Raw genomic sequence first — 18,265 nt, forward strand, 5'->3', positions numbered from 1 at the left:
AGTCATGGAAAGCAGCAGGCTCAGATGAGGTCACAGCAGACATAATAAAGATGCTGGGTGAGATGGGAAGAAATGGCTGCCAAGGGTTCTCATTGCAGTGTGGAGAGAAAGGCATGTCCCAGATAACTGGTGTATAAGCATACTCGTGCCAGTGTACAAGAACAAAGGGGGTATCCACAACTGTGGGCAGTACAGAGGCATCAAACTCCTATCACATTGCATGAAAGTTCTGGAGAGAGTGACTGATAAATGGATACACAGAGTAGTAGAATGTAAGATGGGAGATGAGCAGTTCAGATTCAGATCAGGGTGCAGCACAACTGACCTGATGTTTTCAGTGAGACAGATAATTGAGATGACGCTAGAGATGAGGAATGTGTCCAACTGGGCATTCCTAGACTTGGAGAAAGCATATGACAAGGTCCCGAGAAAGCTGATCTGGGTAGTACTGTACTGGTTAGAAGTTGTAGAAACATTAGTAGAATTAGTGCAGGTTATGTACAAGGACCCAGTGATGGAAATATGAACAGTGTTCGGCCTCACAGAGGGGTTTCCAGTGGGAGTGGATGTACACCAGGGTTCATCTCTGAGCTGACTGCTGTTCATATTGGTGATGGACTACATTAGCAAAAAGGTTGAAGGAGACAGATCAACAAAGTTACTGTATGCAGATGATGTGCATTACAGGCAGAAATGAACAAGAACTTCAGCAAAAGATAGGAGAATGGAATGCAAAACTGAAGGCAGATGGGATGTAACTAAGCACAGATAAGACAGTGGTAATGGCAGCAAATTGGGGAAATCAGAAGAAGCTGAGAATTGAGATAGAAGGGAAGATAGTGGAACAGGTAAATAGCTTCAAGTATCTGGGAGGGGTTGTTGAGGAGAAGGGAAGCTTGAATGAAGAGGTCAAAGCTAGAATCAGAGGGGCTGCAGCCAACTGGCATAGAGTCTCAGGTGTAGTCTATGACAGAAGAATGCCAAAAAAGCTGAAAAGTAAGGTGTACAAGACAATGGTGCGACCAGTACTATGGTATGATACAGAAACCTGGGCAATAAAGGCAGAGCAGATGAAGAAGCTAGAGGTGATGGAAATGAAGTATCTGAGAAGGGTGGTAGGTTGAGTGTTGAGGAAGGCAGGAGAGTGGCACTAAATCAAGAGAGATGCCGATAGTTGACATAATACCCCGACCCCATGTAGGAAAATGGGAAAAAGGGGGTTGATGATGATGAATGATGATGACCAGGAAAGTCAGACTTAAAAGAGTACTTTCTTTTCAGCAGAGGCCAGCGGAAAAAAACTCCATATATATTGACTTAATTACAAATTCTTATAGTAGATATAGAAGACATACATGTATATATAACAGAAAGAATAACTGAAGACTTTCAAATAATAAATCATAGGAAAAGTTCTAAATACATCATCATTCAGCAAATTAGGATACTTCAAGTAATACAAGACATAAATGCATACATCAGAGAGGTTTTAATAATTTCATTATAGAACATTTTAAGATATTTGCAAATAATACAATAAGTTAATCTAAAGCCTTCTACAGATTCAGATTTCAGTTATTGAATGACATGAGGATACTGACAGTTATGTTGCCATATAGGCTTATTAGATAATACATCTTATTTGATAATGCATACATTTCTGGGTTACCATTAGATATTGACTAAAGGACTGGAGGAAGTCCTCCCAAGATTGGTGGTAACAGAGCTAAATGTGTTTGTTAAACAGAGACAGATTGTAAATAATTAGTGGGTTTCGGCTTTCTTCTCCTGAGACAGAATCAAGAAAATCCTGATGCAGGGATTACCTAATTTGATATTGCAAAGGCTTTTAATACTGTCTATTGGAAGTATCTGTTCAACACCCTTAAGGAGCTGGCACTTTTGAATAAAATAATAGGCTGACTTTAGGCTTTATATTTCAGAAGAGTCAGGGGTATGGGTATCCCTGCTAATATCGGTAAAGTAGACTTTCATGAATATCTAGATTTCATAGTTTATCATACTTGCAAGGCCACATGGCAGAAAATTTGGAAATATTGGACATGCTAATTAGGGAGAAGTTCCCAAACATGCTACATATGTTTTTGACCCTGTGAGGCAAAAACAGAACTATTAAGACCATAGAGCCTCACTGCATCCAATATGCAGTCATGGAGCCTGCCTCTGAGTGGCTTCCATCCTATCATCTCATAAGTACAACCTCTAACATTGGACTGACTGTGGACATACCTATCAGTGGCACTAGGAGTATGGGGCCTGCCCCACATTCCTAAATGCTCTTTTGCTGTAAATCTCACCTAAATAATCAGGCTCCTCAGAGATGCTCAACAGGCTTGGTCTGTGTGGAAAGATTAACGCTCAGTGTACTACTCACCCCCAGAATGGTTGGATATGTGAAGGTAGGACGTTCTAGGTAATGGGGACCTCTACTGCTGGTTAGGCCCATCCAACAATGTTTGGATCTATCATGAAGCATTATGCCAGATCTCCAGGACTAACAAAGATAGCTGGACAGAAGCAGGTATTAGTCACTGGCACCCTTTGTTATGACAAATCTCCTAGCTTGATTTCAAAGCTGTACCTGAAATTCAGCAATAATGGAAAATGCCCTCTTTGCAATGGTTACTATTTAATAGCTCGAGTCTCTATGACAGGATTCCTTTCACTTAAATTAGAAGGCTGAAAAAGTTGCTTCATGTCAGAAGTGGGACAGCTTAAAGAAAGATGGATGCAGGTGTATATGGCCTATGGGTTGAAAGGGTCAAACTTTACTAAATGCTCTGCAAAGAAAGTTGGCATATTTAAACTAAATGAACAAATTAGGTAAAGCATAGCAGGAAATTTACCTTTGTTTGATGGGGGTGAGAAAGTGGGTTAGAATTCAGGATTATAGTATGTTGCACTGAGAGGGTCATATAATGATGACTAGAAGGTGGACAGTAAGTGGTAGTGGTATCGAAAAGGGAACATTGCATGTTACATATGTTTTGGTACTGTTCAAGAGATGGGATTCAGATGGAGTAAACTTTTTTGTTTTGAAAGGATATCTTTGGGATAGTCTCATCCAAAACATGGAAAGACTGTTCAGTTTGAGAAGTGGGAATAGACAATGGGAACAGAAATGATTAGATATCCATCTGGCTCAGACTAGTGTAAGGAAGAATATAGTTGTAAGGGTGTGAAGAATACATACATATCTGACGGCCTTATGTTTATATATTTATGAAAAAAATATGAGAGTTATGGGTCAGATTTTAATTTCATTAACGAGTTCTAGGTCTTTTGAGGGGACTTTTGTGTTGAATGAGAATCTGCTTCATTGCACCTTTGTAATCCAAAGTAGATAGAAATTTTTCAGAAGAAAAGAGGTTTGCCTGTGTCATAACTATACCATTCACTTGTAACTTCCTATTAACTAAATAAGATTAGGTAACATAGAGATGGTGTATATCTTTAGATATCTCAATTATAGCAGAGCAGTAACTTAAATTTAACTACGTGTGTGTGTGTGTGTGTGTGTGTGTGTGTGTGTGTGTATATATATATATATAGATATATATATATATATATATATATATATAGATAGATAGATATATAGATATATAGATAGATATAAATAGATAGTTCACAATTACAGTTTCTGCTGTTTTTCTAATTTTATTATATTCAAATGTTCATGTTTCTCTTGCTCATTGTTTTTTGTTATGAAGCATAAAAGCTATTCAGTGAAAAAAGAGAGCACAACCACTTTACAAAGTGTAACAGAAAGTAATATAACTTAGAGAACATGACACATTGTTATTTATTTATTTATTTATTTATTTACTGACATTTGATTACCAGGAAAGTTTGACTGGGTAGATGCCCAATTTCAGCACAGACCTGGGGAAAAAAGTATTACCAAACATATGAAGAACAATAATTTTACAATCTTTAAAAACAGTACAAAAACATCTATAGTTTGAATAATTATACCAAATTAGATACAATATGAAAACATTGGTTAAGAATAGATGCAAAAGTTAATATTTAGAGAAATTTTAGCCAGTTTATAGAGAAATTAAAGATAATTTAGTTTAAATTAAACAGGAGTTGCTATATAAAGTGAGAAAAAACAGGCTTACAAATGCTTGAGAAACTGTTGCCGATTTGGCAGTGTAGGTGTAAGAAACAACTTATGTGATGAGTAGCTTTTTATTTACCACAATGTATGACAAAATGCAGAATGTTTGATCTAATATATATCTAGAAGAGTACAACACAATAAAATCAAGTGCACTGTAGTAGTGTTATATGTTATGTTTGGATTCAAGCTATAATTCAGCAGGTAGAACACTTCCTTCTCATAGGACACGTAGTGTATAGAAGTATGAATGAGTGATTTATACCTCACAGTATCTGACAGCTGAGACTGGGTATGCTTTTACCAGGTGATGGAATAACATAGCCCAACCCACTGTAAACAGTACAAATGCAAGCTTGTCGGTCATACAGTCTACAACGTCTGTTTTACTGGAGCTCAAAGCTTGGAAATGAGTTTACAGGAAAAGAAAGAAAAAACTGAAAGTGGGGAGCAGATAGTAGGTAAGAGGACTTGGATACTAATGTTTTCATAACCTCTTTCCATATGGCTTCTTTACATTTTTAAGCTGTGATGGACAAGTGCAGGCTTTTCTTACTGAGTCTGTTATCTAAGATAAACTGAAAAAAATATTAGTGGTTTTATTCTGAAGTAATCAGATTCTTCTGGATGACATGTGAGTTTAGCACTTTATAACAGCAGAGCCGTGTTACACACATTATTGTGACAGTTGGAAATGTTTTTGTAATAGTGGCAGAAGTACTATAGTTTGAAAATTCAGTGTTCTTTATACTGTTGTGGGTACCTCAGTGGATAATAACTCAACTACTTACAGGAAGATTAACATCTGCAGTATTACGGTGCAAAGACATCACGCAATAGTGTAGTTCCAGTCTCCATATCTCTATAAAGTAAATTACAATGCCCCATTGTTAATGTGATGAAAGCTACAGCCATTTGTTGTTTAACTAAGGAAACTGGGTTTATAAAACTGCAGTTTACAGTTGAGACCTACTACTTATATGAAGGGAAAGATTGTATTGATGTGTGAATGATACCATTTTATACTACAGGTGAAATTTACTATTTTACTCATTGCAGCTACAAAAACAGCTTTAGTAGTGTCTGACAGATGCTATTCAGTCTGGAATGTGAAATGTACCACTTAATTACTCAGGGTATAGAAGCCACCTTTATACTAATGTGAAAATATACCATTGTTCCAATAAGCAAATGGTATCACTTCATGTTTGTGAATGGTATCTTTAAATTCATTGTATACTTGAAAGTTATGTGTCAAAATAAATGAAAGATTTATTTATTTATTGTTAGCAGAAAGGCTGGCTATAAGAGCCCATTTTCATCTGTGACCTGTTTGTATGCTATAGAAATCAGTCAACAGTCAACAGTGAAAAAACTCAGTTCAGTTTCAAAGTACATCACAGCAACAAGGCAACAAAGCATGTTAAGCCCTAGAAACCATAGATCACATAAATATACACTAAATAAAACAATTTAGTTTTCAGAGCTGTTTATGAGTTGTTACTGTATATTAATGGCAGTTATATTAGCTAAAGTATGTGTTTAAATACACATAATATAAACAAATCAAAGTGAATTCAACAACAACAAAAATGTTTACTTAAGTAATACCTGAACTGTGCCTTCACTTTGTTTGGCACAGACAAAAAGCTTTGAGATTAGACTGCAAAAACGTGACTAAGCCTAAAGACAATTGGTATTTGATAGATGGGAATGTAGGCTTCTGCCTAAGTGTGTGTGTGTGTGTGTGTGTGTGTGTGTGTGTGTGTGTGTGTGTGTGTGTGTGTGTGTGTGTATTTCTGTTTGTGACACAGTGTTAAAAAAGGTATTATTTAATTATTTTGTTTGTTTCCCAAGATAGTCTGACTGCTCAATACAATTTTCAGTAGAGTATAGGGCAATAGTCAGCTCTCAGATACAACTTCAATTTATTATATAGGAACACAATGAGCAAGGAAGTGCCCTGCACTGTTAATGCCTTGACATTTAAATACTACAGTACGTGCAAAAAAGAAAATCCCACAAGGGTTGGAAAATGCCAGTTTTATCAAGAGTAATGCAATAGTTCTCAATTTTTTTAGATTACTTTTATGTCCACTGTCTGACACCCATCAGCTAGTGGTTCATAGATTCATAAGTAGTTACTAAACAGGCAGCCTAGGAGATCACTGAATAGCCTAGCCCAATTTCTTCATTGCCCCGGAGCACCGTCTGGGTAAGTGACTTGCTCAGAGTCGTATGGTAGGTAAATGGAGGATGACGGATTCAAATCTTGGACCACAGGAGGTAGCTCGTTGACAGCTCATAGGCTTTAATCCCCTGCCCTCTCCTTTGCCAAACGTCCCATTTGCTCCTTTTAATGTAAGACTCAAGTGCAGGAGACCATTATCCAGGTAGCCACTGGGGTTTTCTGCTTAACCATAATCCATCTTACCCTCATGGTAGCAAATAGTCATGATCACAGAACTGGCCTATTGAATATGCATTCTAGCTACATACGTCAGATTCTTGCTAGAACATGTACTGCTTGCAGTGCACACATACACACACACTCACAGATGTACACACACACGCGCACACGCACACACACGCACACACACACACACACACACACACACACACACACACACACACACACACACACACACACACACATCATAGCCTAAATGCTGTTGATGAAACTTGCTGTGACACCCAGTCTGCATTACTTCCCATACCAGGTGTCAGTCAGTACAGCAGAATATCTAGCTATTTCTCTCCCACTGGACAGCCAATCCTGTATGATTGCTCAGTCTCTCCATTCCCTGTTTCCTTCTTCACTGCCAGGGTCACCAGCAGATCCCAGATCATCTGGGTCTAATTCGAGATGTTATCCCTCTGCACCACGGAGCCAACTCCATCATTTCTTAAGTCATGATAAATTGGTTATAAAGCCAATTGTCTTTATTAATGAATTTTCTGATGTTGGGATCTAGACTTGGAGTTAGCAGTATTCGCTGAGAATGAATCCACCACAGTGATTTTAAGAACACTTTTCCCAGTGTAATATGTCAGTTCCTTGTAAAGGAGGTTTGAAACTCTTTGGCAGGTGCATAGCAAAGGATGCAACTTACTGACCACTTTGGTTATATGTTCCAAAGGTGATGGAGGATAACTCATAACACTTACATATTCATTTTTTTCTTTTGATGTTCATCCCTAAGTTAGGTTAGGAAATTACACAGTCAGAAAGGTTTCTGTCGAGGTGCTGTGTAGTTCTGAAAAAGAAAAAAAAAACAGAATGGCTTGTGTTTTCTCAAAGCTGACTGCTAGTGCCATCTGGTTGAACTATTCGTTAACCAAGAATAGGTCATCTGCTAGTGTGACCTTGATATAGCTTTTGATTTTGAGTACAGAGAAAGTAACATTGTTAATAAACAAGTTAAACAGGAGCTACACAAGGACAGAGGTTTGGGGAACCCCAGAAAAAAGATAGAGTAACACCTTGAGTCTCCAGCTTTTACTTAGAGTGTTTTTACTTGTGGCAGTTCCTAAATGTTTGTTTTGAAGATTCTTTACCTCCGCACCTGCAGCAAGTGTAAAATATGCAGTTATGTAAGCACCCAGTGAGGTATGGCGCTAATGTTTACAGACAGCCAAGACTCACTACATTGTTCCCCTTCTTTTGTTTCCAGGGTGAGTAGAAACAAATCCCCTTTATCTGTCTGTCTGTCTCTTTCTCTTACAGCCCACATATCAAGACTCACTACATTGTTCCCCTTCTTTTGTTCCCAGGGTGAGTAGAAACAAATCCCCTTTATCTGTCTGTCTGTCTCTTTCTCTTACAGCCCACATATCAAGACTCACTACATTGTTCCCCTTCTTTTGTTCCCAGGGTGAGTAGAAACAAATCCCCTTTATCTGTCTGTCTGTCTCTTTCTCTTACAGCCCACATATCAAGGCTCACTACATTGTTCCCCTTCTTTTCTTCGCAGGGTGAGTAGAAACAAATCCCCTTTATCTGTCTGTCTGTTTCTTTCTCTTACAGCCCACATATCAAGGCTCACCTACATTTTGATTCTTTTTCTCATTTTTCTTCAATGTCTCTGACAAATCTTCCTGTCAGTTGCCCTTCTCTCTGCTTTTTTTCTCTCTTTAGGTGATATATCAGGCTTATATACATAGTATTTGACATCCCCTTTTTCCTAAACATGTTTCTTCCTGAAACTACTATATCAATTTATATACAAGTAAGAACAACACCACTATTGTTACTATTTCCACATGGGTCATGCAGTTACAACAAAATATATTTTTGTGCATTGAACCCTATTCTTAACTCTACACAGTCAGTGTGCCTGAGTGGCGTTTTATTTTTTATAAGGCATCCAGAATTTGGATATTTAGTCACTAACTAGATTGGGAGTCTTCTTAATCAGATTAATACCATTTAGATTATCAGCAGTGTTTGAGATAGTTCATTATAGCAATAACCCACACCTGGGTGTGGGTAATGCAGGATTTACCCACTGTACAAAGACAACCGTGGGTAAATCCCGCATTACCCACACCCATAAGTGGGTTATTGCTATTATACTATGACATTATGTAAGAAAATAAATAATTACTTTTCTTAAATAATGGCATTGTATAATGCCTCTTTGCTGCCCTTCCGCAGCTGGCTGGTATCCGCGGCAGTTCTGATGTACTGCGCATGCCTACACAGTACATCAGAGCTGTGGCCAAAAGCAATGGAGAAAGCAAGATCTCTGTTGCTTTTTACTGTTTTGCTATGTTAAATGGGTTTAACATAGCGAGACAGCTTTAAAATAAGCAACGGAGATCTCGGTTGCTTATTTTAAAGCTGTCTCGCTATGTTAAACCCATTTAACATAGCGAGACAGGTTTAAAAAAAAAGCAATGGAGAAAGCAAGATCTCCGTTGCTTTTTACACACTGTGTCGCTATGTTAAAGGAGTTTAACATAGCGAGACAGCTTTAAAAAAAAGCAACGGAGATCTCCGTTGCTTTTTTTAAACCTGTGTCGCTATGTTAAACTCTTTTAACATAGCGAGACAGTGTTTTAAAAGAGACTTATACTAATGTAAAAAGTCCGGCGACGGACCTTTTTCCATTAGTATAAGTCGATTTACAACGTGCACGCTGGCCAATCAGCATGCACGTTTTGGAATATTAATGGGGGGTCATGGTATAATTAGGAAGTAACTTCTCTGAGCTGCCGCTACATAAATACTGATCAGATTTTATGTCTTAACATGGCAATATGTCTGGTAGTGTCTGTACGTCAATGTGTGCATATGTATCTTTAAGAAGCTATCCAAGGGCTTGCACAAGTGTATAACTACTGAGCACAGGCAAGTCTGACTGCCATTTTGTAGTAAGCTGTTGAGATGTAAGCATGTATGTATATAAGGTCTGTCTGTTAACCAGTTTGTTTATATTTTATGATGCTGCTATCCATCCTGATGTGTTTCAATGTATTGAAGCATCTAAATGAAATACCCTGCCTATTTGTCATCTATGTTAGAGAGGGCTGAGCAACATTTCTAAAGGGACATGATGTTAGAAGAACGGCCAAAATGATTCATTGCCAGAAACAGTTCCAGTTTCAGTTTCTCCATTTAAGTCTGAGGCACCCGGTTGGCATTGGAGGAATATGCAGCAGTGAATCATTCCTACTACATGCATAATTTGCAAAACAGGTCAGAAACTAATTTCAGATATTAAAATTTGCTCAGAGCTATTTCTTCATAGGTTCATAGGTTCATAGGTTCATCCTAGGCTATCTGCCCTAGGGCATTTATAAGCCTAGCCAGAGTGTGTTTGGCTTTCGCCACCCATTTTAAATGAATTTTGCTATGCCCTTTTTCGAGGTTAGTATACTGTGCCTCTGTCTAACAGTGACACAGAAGTGATACCCGGGGTAAACCTATGATCTCCCATCCACTCATCAAGATTCCTCTTGAAGAGAGTCAATGAGGGACTCTGCCTAACCTGGTCTGGGATTTTATTCCAGAGTGAAGGTAGCCTCTGGGTTATGAATCTGTCCCTCCAGCATGTCCTATTTATTTCAGTGCTGAGGTTCAAGTCTCGAGCGTAGCTCGATGGGATTTGGATTTTCTGAGGTGCAGCATGTCCATTAATTCCGGGTTGGACATGGCTTTATACGTCAGGCACAGATCGCCTCTGAGCAGGCGATATGCCACTGAGTAGAGCTGGAGTTTCTTTAACCAGGCAGCATATGGCATCTGTTTGAGCCCTTTGATCCTCTTGGTGAGGTACTTTTGGGGGTCTTTCCAGTTGCTGCAGGTGTCTGGTAAGGTACATCCCAAAAGGGGCATTGTACTTAATTATGGGCCTGATGAGGGATGAGTAAAGAGGCACGATGACCTCCCCTGATCTAGATGTGAATCCCTTCATGATTAGGTGGGCTATATAAAATGTTTTTCTAACCACTTTGGCCACGTGGTTTTCAAATGAGAGATTGCTATCAACTTGGGTCCCCAGGTCCCTAATTACTTCTTCCATACTTAATGGATTACCACCTATGTGGTAATTTGTGGGCACTTTGTTTTTGCCAAAGGGGATGCCTATACACTTTTTGGCATTTAGCTTGAGGCCATGGCTCTGGCACCAGTTGTCTGTTTCTATGAGGCACTTTTGTAGGATGCTTGTGTCGGCGGGAGAGTCAATTATGGCGCCTAGTTTGCAGTCATTTGCGAACTTGGTCAGCCACAGTCCTTCCTTGTTGGCCTGTACCTCCGAGAAATATATACCGAACAAGAGAGGTCCCAGGACTGAGCCTTGTGGGATGCCACTTGTAACTGGTTTGGAGTCTGACATGGCTCCAGCAATTCTAACCATGTGGGTTCTGTCCTTTAGCCAGTTTGCAACCCATCTAGTGACATAGGGGTTTATACTTAAGCTGGTGAGTTTATCTATAATGCCCGAGTGGAGTATTGTATCAAAGGCTTTTGCGAGGTCCAGGTAGGCTGTGTGGACCACCTTCCCCTCGTCAATGGCCTTGGTGACTGTTTCAAAGAAATTGACCAGGTTTAAGAGGCAGGATCTGCCCTTAACAAAGCCGAACTGGGTAGGATCCAGTGTCTGTAGGTCCCCAATATCTTTATTTATGAGGTCCATGATGATCCTTTCCATAGCTTTGCAGACCAAGCTAGTCAGGCTTATAGGGCGATAGTTTCCAGGATTCGTTGAGGCACCACCTTTGTGGAGAGGGACCACTGTTGCTGTACACCACTCTTTGGGTACATATCCTGTAGTAAGGTTGAGATTGAACAGTAGTTTTATGTTTGGGTTTAGCTCTTCTTGGAGTTCATGTAGGATGCAGCCCGGGACACCGTCTGGTCCCATTGATGCTGTGTTTTTTGCTTTGGAGAGGGCGGCTCTTACCTGAGCATCTGAGATGTCAGGGGGGCAGCACTCTGCCGGGATAGATATTTGCCCTTTTGGTGGGGAGGGGGGGAGAAGTTTGCGCTGAACCTGTCAGTTAGGATGTTGGCAATGTCTGTGGGTTCGGTGTATTTTTTGTCATGTTGGACTAATTCTGAGCATATCTGGGAATTCCCACCCAGGTTCCTAACATAACTAAAGAAAGCCTTGTGATTATCCTTAGTGTCCTGTGCAATTTTTCTCTCGAAGCTGGCCTTAGACGATTTTATGAGTGTCCGTAGTTTTTTGCTAATACTGATCAGAGATGCCTTCCCTGCTCTATCATGTAGTAGCTTCCTCCTTCTATTGTATAGTTTGTTTATGGCTGGGGTCCACCAGACAGGACGCCTGCCTTTGGAGGATTGGGTCTTGGTTTTATTTGGGATTGCATGATCCATGCATTCCTGAAGGTGTTCATAGAATGCGTTTATAAAGGATTCTGCGGTCTGGGCCGTATTTTTCACAGGTCCGGGGGCTTTGAAAGATTCCACCTCGGTTTTGAGGAGTGTGAAATTTGCTTTAGAGAAGTTTTTCACTGTGGTTTTCTGGGCAGGGGGTGGGGTCGGGATGTGAATATACAGTGAGATTAGTTTATGGTCTGATCTTACCAGTGAGGGATACACTTCTGGTCTGGAGCATAGAGCCCCCATGTTGGTGATGATCAGGTCCAGTATGTTTTCCCCTCTTGTGGGAGTGGTAACAAGTTGTTCCATAGCATTTGAGTTTATAAATTCTAGGAACCTTTGGGCTAGGGTGTTGGAGCTAGAGTAATGCTCCCAGTCTATGTTTGGGTACTAAAACGAATAAAGCACCTGGGTGACACACTATATTAGTGCTGTAATATTATTTATTCAACAAACTAGAAAATAAAATAAAAAATAGTGAGTGCTTTCACAACCTCAAGTTGCTTCATCAGACAAACTAGTATGAATTAATTTCACTTAAATACATACAAATGAGTTCAAAAAATCAATCAGTTTAAAACTCAATTAAAACTCAAATAAAATTTAAAGCCAAAGTCTGTATGCATTCAAGATAAGCAATGCAATGAAAGCAACTGCATGAAGGATAGCTACATGAAAATGTATCTACACAAAAATACAACAGCTTAATCAGACATATATGTATATATATATATATATATATATATATATATATAAATACAATATGTATATGTATATATAAAAAACAATAAATAGCAAATATAAAAACAGTGTAAAATGCATACTAAGACCACCTTAACTAACATAACAGTCTATAGCAGCAGGATGAATAAATAAATAAGGCTAAAATCCATGTAAGCTATTAAATATGAAGGAAATAGGTAGCAAAATTACAAATTAGTGTCTGAGGCGTCTTGCCTTCAGAAAAGGAACTAGTGAAGTGCTACCATTTAGACCTGGATATCTATCTGCATTCAGTTTAATTATCCACCTCTGTTCATGTGATGTTTTCTATATCCCCTCCCCTACTATTCCTCTGTGTATGCTGTAGGACAAAAAATTTGAATGAATGAGACTGATCTGTGTTCATGACATGATTGGCTAAAGCATTAGACTGTTTCTGGTTATTTATGTCCCTCATATGTTCTAAAATTCTCTCTTTGAACATTCTATTGGTTTTGCCTATATAAAACGCTGATCATTTTAGGCAGAAACCAAAGTAAATAACATCCTTACTTCTACAGTCATAGTATTGTTTGGCATGTAATGTAAAATGTCGAATGGGATGAGTATATTTATTTCTTCTACAAATATACTGGCAGGCACTGCAGTTTCTACATAGAAAGGTACCTTGTCTTTTAGAAAAATTAGTTGTAGTTTGTTTTTCACCATTACAAAGATGTTGCCTCAGCGATATGTTATTCCTGAAACTAAATTTTGAGATCTCACCAATATTAGTAGCTAATCCAGGTACTTCTTGTAACAAATGCCAGTTCTTCTTAACAGCATCTATGTACTGATTAATATTACTTGCAAACTGGAATACTACTCTGAAGTCATTTCTTGGAGTTACATCATTTCCAGTTATATCTCTAACAGTATCATCTGAGCTCATATATGGTCTACATCTCGTGTGCCTTAACTTCCAGGCATCAGAGATGGTCTTATCAATGTCTGTACTAGAATAGCCCCTATCTAAAAACTCAATTTTAAGATTTTCCAATGCGTCTATAGCATCTTGATCTCTATTATGTAAACGTAGTGTCCTATATACTTGTCCCTTTAGTACGTTCCTGGGGATGTGTCTAGGGTGCATACTTGATTTATGTAGGCATGTATTCCTTCTTGTTGGTTTAAAATAAATATTGCTCTTAATTTGCCTCAAATGAGATTTAGAAATACTGACATCAAGAAAATTAATTTGTGTGTCATAAAATTGAAAAGTAAATCTCAAAAAATCAGTTGTTGTGTGAAGGTATTCAATTAATCGTGTGATATCTATGCCATTGCCTCTCCATAACATAAAAACATCATCCACAAAACGTACATACCAGAGTACCTGGTCAAAAATGGATTATGGGCAGAAAGGACATATTGTTCTTCCCAACAAACTAAAGATAGGTTAGTGTAGCTGTTGGCACAAGAAGAACTATGTTTGGGTAGTTGAAGTCGCCCAATATAATGGTGTTTGGAGAGACCTTCATATTTTCCAGTGTTCTCAGGAAGGCCGAGTGGGGTTCCTGGGTTTGGGAGGGTGGTTTGTAGCAGGCTATAAACTGGAAGGCAGTTTTACCCACTGTTAGTTGCACGTGGATAGTCTCTGATGCTTTGTGCTGTGCCACCAACCTGGAGGTGTGGGTATCTTTGACGAACATTGATACTCCCCCCTCCTTTTGTGGTTCGGTCCAAGTTTTGGGGCCGAAAAGCATGGTATGAGGTATAACCTGGTAGTGCTGGGGTGCTCTCGGGAGCCTTGAACCAGGTTTCTGTTACTGCACAGATATCAATGTTCTCCATGCTAAGGAGAGTTTCGAGTGCATGCATCTTGAGGTTTAGACTTCTGGCATTGAGTAGCATTACTCTTAGTTTCTTATCCCTTGTGATACCTATGGAGGTGGGTTTGTCTTTTGAGCCTTGCCTAAAAAAGGCACTATGGAGGTGGCAAGAGCCTTTGCCAATATCCGAAAGCCCAGGGGTGACAGGTGCAAGCCGTCCCAAGCGAAGCATCGTGGCTTGTCGAGCATGTCATCCCAGGCTCACAGGCATTGGATCCCCTTTGAATGACACCAATACTTAAGCCAGTTGTTGAAATTGATCATCTTGTCTTCATATTGTGGCATCATTCTTGGTGAGGGTAAGATGCTACTCAAGGTCAGGGTCATACCGGCCTGGGCTACATGCTCAGAGAGCTCCTCTATGTCTCTTCTCATGTAGTCCAGGGAGGTACGTCTCAGGTCATTCACACCAGCATGGACAATGACTGAGTCATATTTGTACTTGCCTTGGAGTGACCTGAGTGCTTGTGTTATGTGGCGGATCCAAGCGCCCGACAGGCAGCTCACCGTGACCTTCTGCTTGTTCAGCCTGGTGAGCGGGACGTCAGTGTGCCTGACGAGAGAGTCACCTATTACAAGTGTATCAGGTGTGTTGTTTAGCCTTAAGGGTTGTGACTGTTCGGCACACTGGCTTTGTGAGCTATGTGTTGCACGTGTTTTGTTTTGGGGTAGCGGTTGCTTGGGTGTCTGCTTTGGAGGTCTCTGCTGCTTAGGCAGATTTTTATTTAGAGCATCTGAGTATGTTTTTGTGTGTTTATGTGTTTGGTTTGCTGTCGTGGTAGGTCTATGTGAGACTGGAATTGTAGTGAGTGTGGTTTCCTTCTCCTCCTGACTGGTTATGCTAGTACTGAGTTGAGAGAGCTTAGCCTCCAGTTTGGCTATATGGTTGCATCTCTCACATGTGTTGGAATTTGTTGGGAGGAGGAGAGGGTTGTCTGTGTACATGAGGCAGTTGTAACATTGCCTCAAGATTCCCAGATTCACCAGCTGGACCGGAGAGGAGATTGACAACTGACCTTTGGACATGCTAGAATAGTATTGGGAATTCCTTTATAATTGAAAAAAAGGGCCAATGGGGAACAAGGTACTCAAGGGGAGTTTGTGAGGGTGTAGTGCTTTTAATTTTTTAGTGCTGACTTATATAATTGCTTTAGTGAGCAAGTGCCAGGCTTTCAAGTAGGAATAGGGTGTTAATTATGAGAACTAGATCAGTTCTAAGGGAAAAAAGTGAAGAGCAGACATTGTGGAGCCGAGAATGGTTTAAACACAATTAAGTGGAGCTGCCCGATGCTGCGCTATGGCAAAATCGCACAAAGCCGCACCAAAGCGGGTTTTATACAGGGGGACTTGAGGACAGGAATCTATCCCTCCAGCATGTTCTGTTTATTGTGGTGACAAGGTTTAGGTCCCTGGAGCATGTATCTTGGAGGGATTGGGATGTCTTTAAGTGCAGCATGTCCAACAGCTCTGGGTTTGACATAGCTTTATATGTTAGGCAGAGATCGCCTCTGAGTAGGCGATATGCGACGGAATAAAGCTGGAGTTTTTTAAGACAGTCTGCGTAGGGCATCTGTTTGAGGCTGGTAATCCTCTTTGTGAGGTATTTCTGCAGCCTTTCCAGTTGTTGTAGATGTCTTGTGAGGTACATACCAAAAGGGGCGTTGTACTCTATAATGGGACTAATGAGTGACAAGTAGAGTGGAACAATGACCTCTTTTTTCCTGGATGAGAAACCTTTTGTGATGAGGTGTGCCATGTAGAAGGATTTCCTGACTACTGTGGCAATGTGATTATCAAAGGAGAGACTACTGTCCACCTGTGTCCCAAGGTCTCTTATCACACTTTTGGTGTTAAGTAGACTACCACCTATGTGGTAGTTCATGGGTACAGAGTTTTACCAAAAGGGATGACAATGCACTTTTTGGCATTGAGCTTGAGGCCATGGCTTTGACACCAGGCAACTGTCTCAGTGAGGCCCTTTTGTAGGATGTTCACATTGTTAGGAGTTTCAGTTATGGCTCCTAGTTTGCAGTTATCTGCGAACTTCATTAGCCAAAGACCTTCTGTGTTAGCCTGTACTTCAGAGAAGTAGATACAAATCAGGAGAGGACCCAGGACTGAACCCTATGGTACTGCACTAGTCACTGGTCTGAAGTCGGATTTGGAGTCTGCTACTTTCATAGTGTGGTTTCTGTCAGTGAGCCAGTTGGCAACCCATCTTGTGACATAGGGATTTATACCTAGTTTAGTGAGTTTATCTATAATTCCAGAGTGGGGGATGGTGTTGAAAGCCTTGGCAAGATTTAGATATGCTGTGTGAACCACCTTACCCTCATCTACGGCTTTGGTGACTGCTTCAAAGAAGTCTATCAGGTTTAGAAGACATTATCTGCCTTTTACAAACCCGAACTGGTTGGGGTCCAGAGTTTGGAAATTACCAATGTCTTTGTTTATAAGGTCCATGATGATATGTTCCATGGCCTTGCAAACTCAAAGCACGGCCCCCAACTTAGTTTCATTGCCAACTGTCGTAATTGTGGTGGAAATCATGAATCTAAAAGAGAAAAATGTTTAGCTTTTAGTCAACAATGCCACAAATGCAATAAATGGAATCATTTCAAAAGGTTTTGTAAATCAAAAAGACCACATTCTTGATCTTGATTGAGTTGATCAGTTAGAGAGCTGCAACCCTAATCTTTATGTTGATGGTCTGTCAGTGCTTTATGAAACAGTCAATGCAGTAGATTTAAGGGCAAAGAATGAAGTATTTGGTACTGTTTGGGTAAATGGCAAACCCATAGAGCTCAAAGTTAGCACATGTTCCAAATGCAATGTAAAATCAGAAAAAATGTTTGCTAGAGTGTGTCATGGTGAAAGGCTTGATTTGGCAAGGTGTGGGAAGCTTGTTGTTTATGGTGGTGAAGAAAGTCAGACAGAAGGTTCAGTAATGCTTTCATGTTACTCTGCTGGGAGAAGCTAAGATGTGTTATTTTATGTGGTCAAGAGGCACATCCAGTCATTATTAGGGCTCAGAGACAGTTTGAAAATGGGACTGCTTTCATTTAATAAGGAAGTCCACCATGTTAGCTTGAAAGACAACCACTCTAATTTCATCCAGTACATTTTTCTACCTATGCTGATCTTTTCGAAAACAAACTAAGGAAGCTTCCAGTTGTGTACTCCATGAAGTTAGACACAGAGGTCAGTCCAGTTATCAGGCCAGCTTGAAAAGTTACAATAGCCATGCAGGACAGAGTCAAAGCCAAGTTAGATAAAATGGTGTGACAAGGTGTAATTTGTCCAGTTGCAGAACCAACTGAATGGGTATCTTAACATGGTGGTAACTCATAAGAAAAGCTCAGATGATATCAGAATATGCATTGATCCACACGATTTAAACAAAGCACTAAAAAGACCTCATCATCCAATGCACACAGTCGAAGAAGTCATACCTCTTATGCCATATGCCACTGTTTTTTCTGTCTTAGATGCAAAGAGTTTATTTTGGCAAATTCAGCTTGAAAAGACATCCTCATTGCTCATTACGTTCAGTACTCTATTTGGCAGGTACAGATTTTTGATCTATTCTGCAAGTGAAGTCTTTCAGTGTGCAATGGAGCAACTTTTTTCTGGATATCCTTGTGCTATTAAAGTAGACGACATACTAGTAGGAGG

The 18,265-nt window shown here is 39.8% G+C and overlaps 1 protein-coding gene across 1 annotated transcript in view; it reads left to right on the top strand.

Annotated features, from left to right (window-relative positions):
• The first annotated feature begins 4,494 nt into the window (after positions 1-4,494).
• LOC122803519 (stomatin-like) overlaps positions 4,495-18,265 on the top strand; it is a 219,763-nt gene continuing 205,992 nt past the window's right edge. The window contains exon 1 of the mRNA XM_044073163.1: positions 4,495-4,605. Coding sequence (XP_043929098.1) covers positions 4,554-4,605 — 52 coding nt within the window. The 5' untranslated portion in view covers positions 4,495-4,553. The remainder of the gene's footprint in view (positions 4,606-18,265) is intronic.

The sequence above is a fragment of the Protopterus annectens genome, chromosome 5.part1, assembly GCF_019279795.1.
Source record: "Protopterus annectens isolate FY-2018-M chromosome 5.part1, PAN1.0, whole genome shotgun sequence".
NCBI classification, from domain to species: Eukaryota; Metazoa; Chordata; order Ceratodontiformes; family Protopteridae; genus Protopterus; species Protopterus annectens.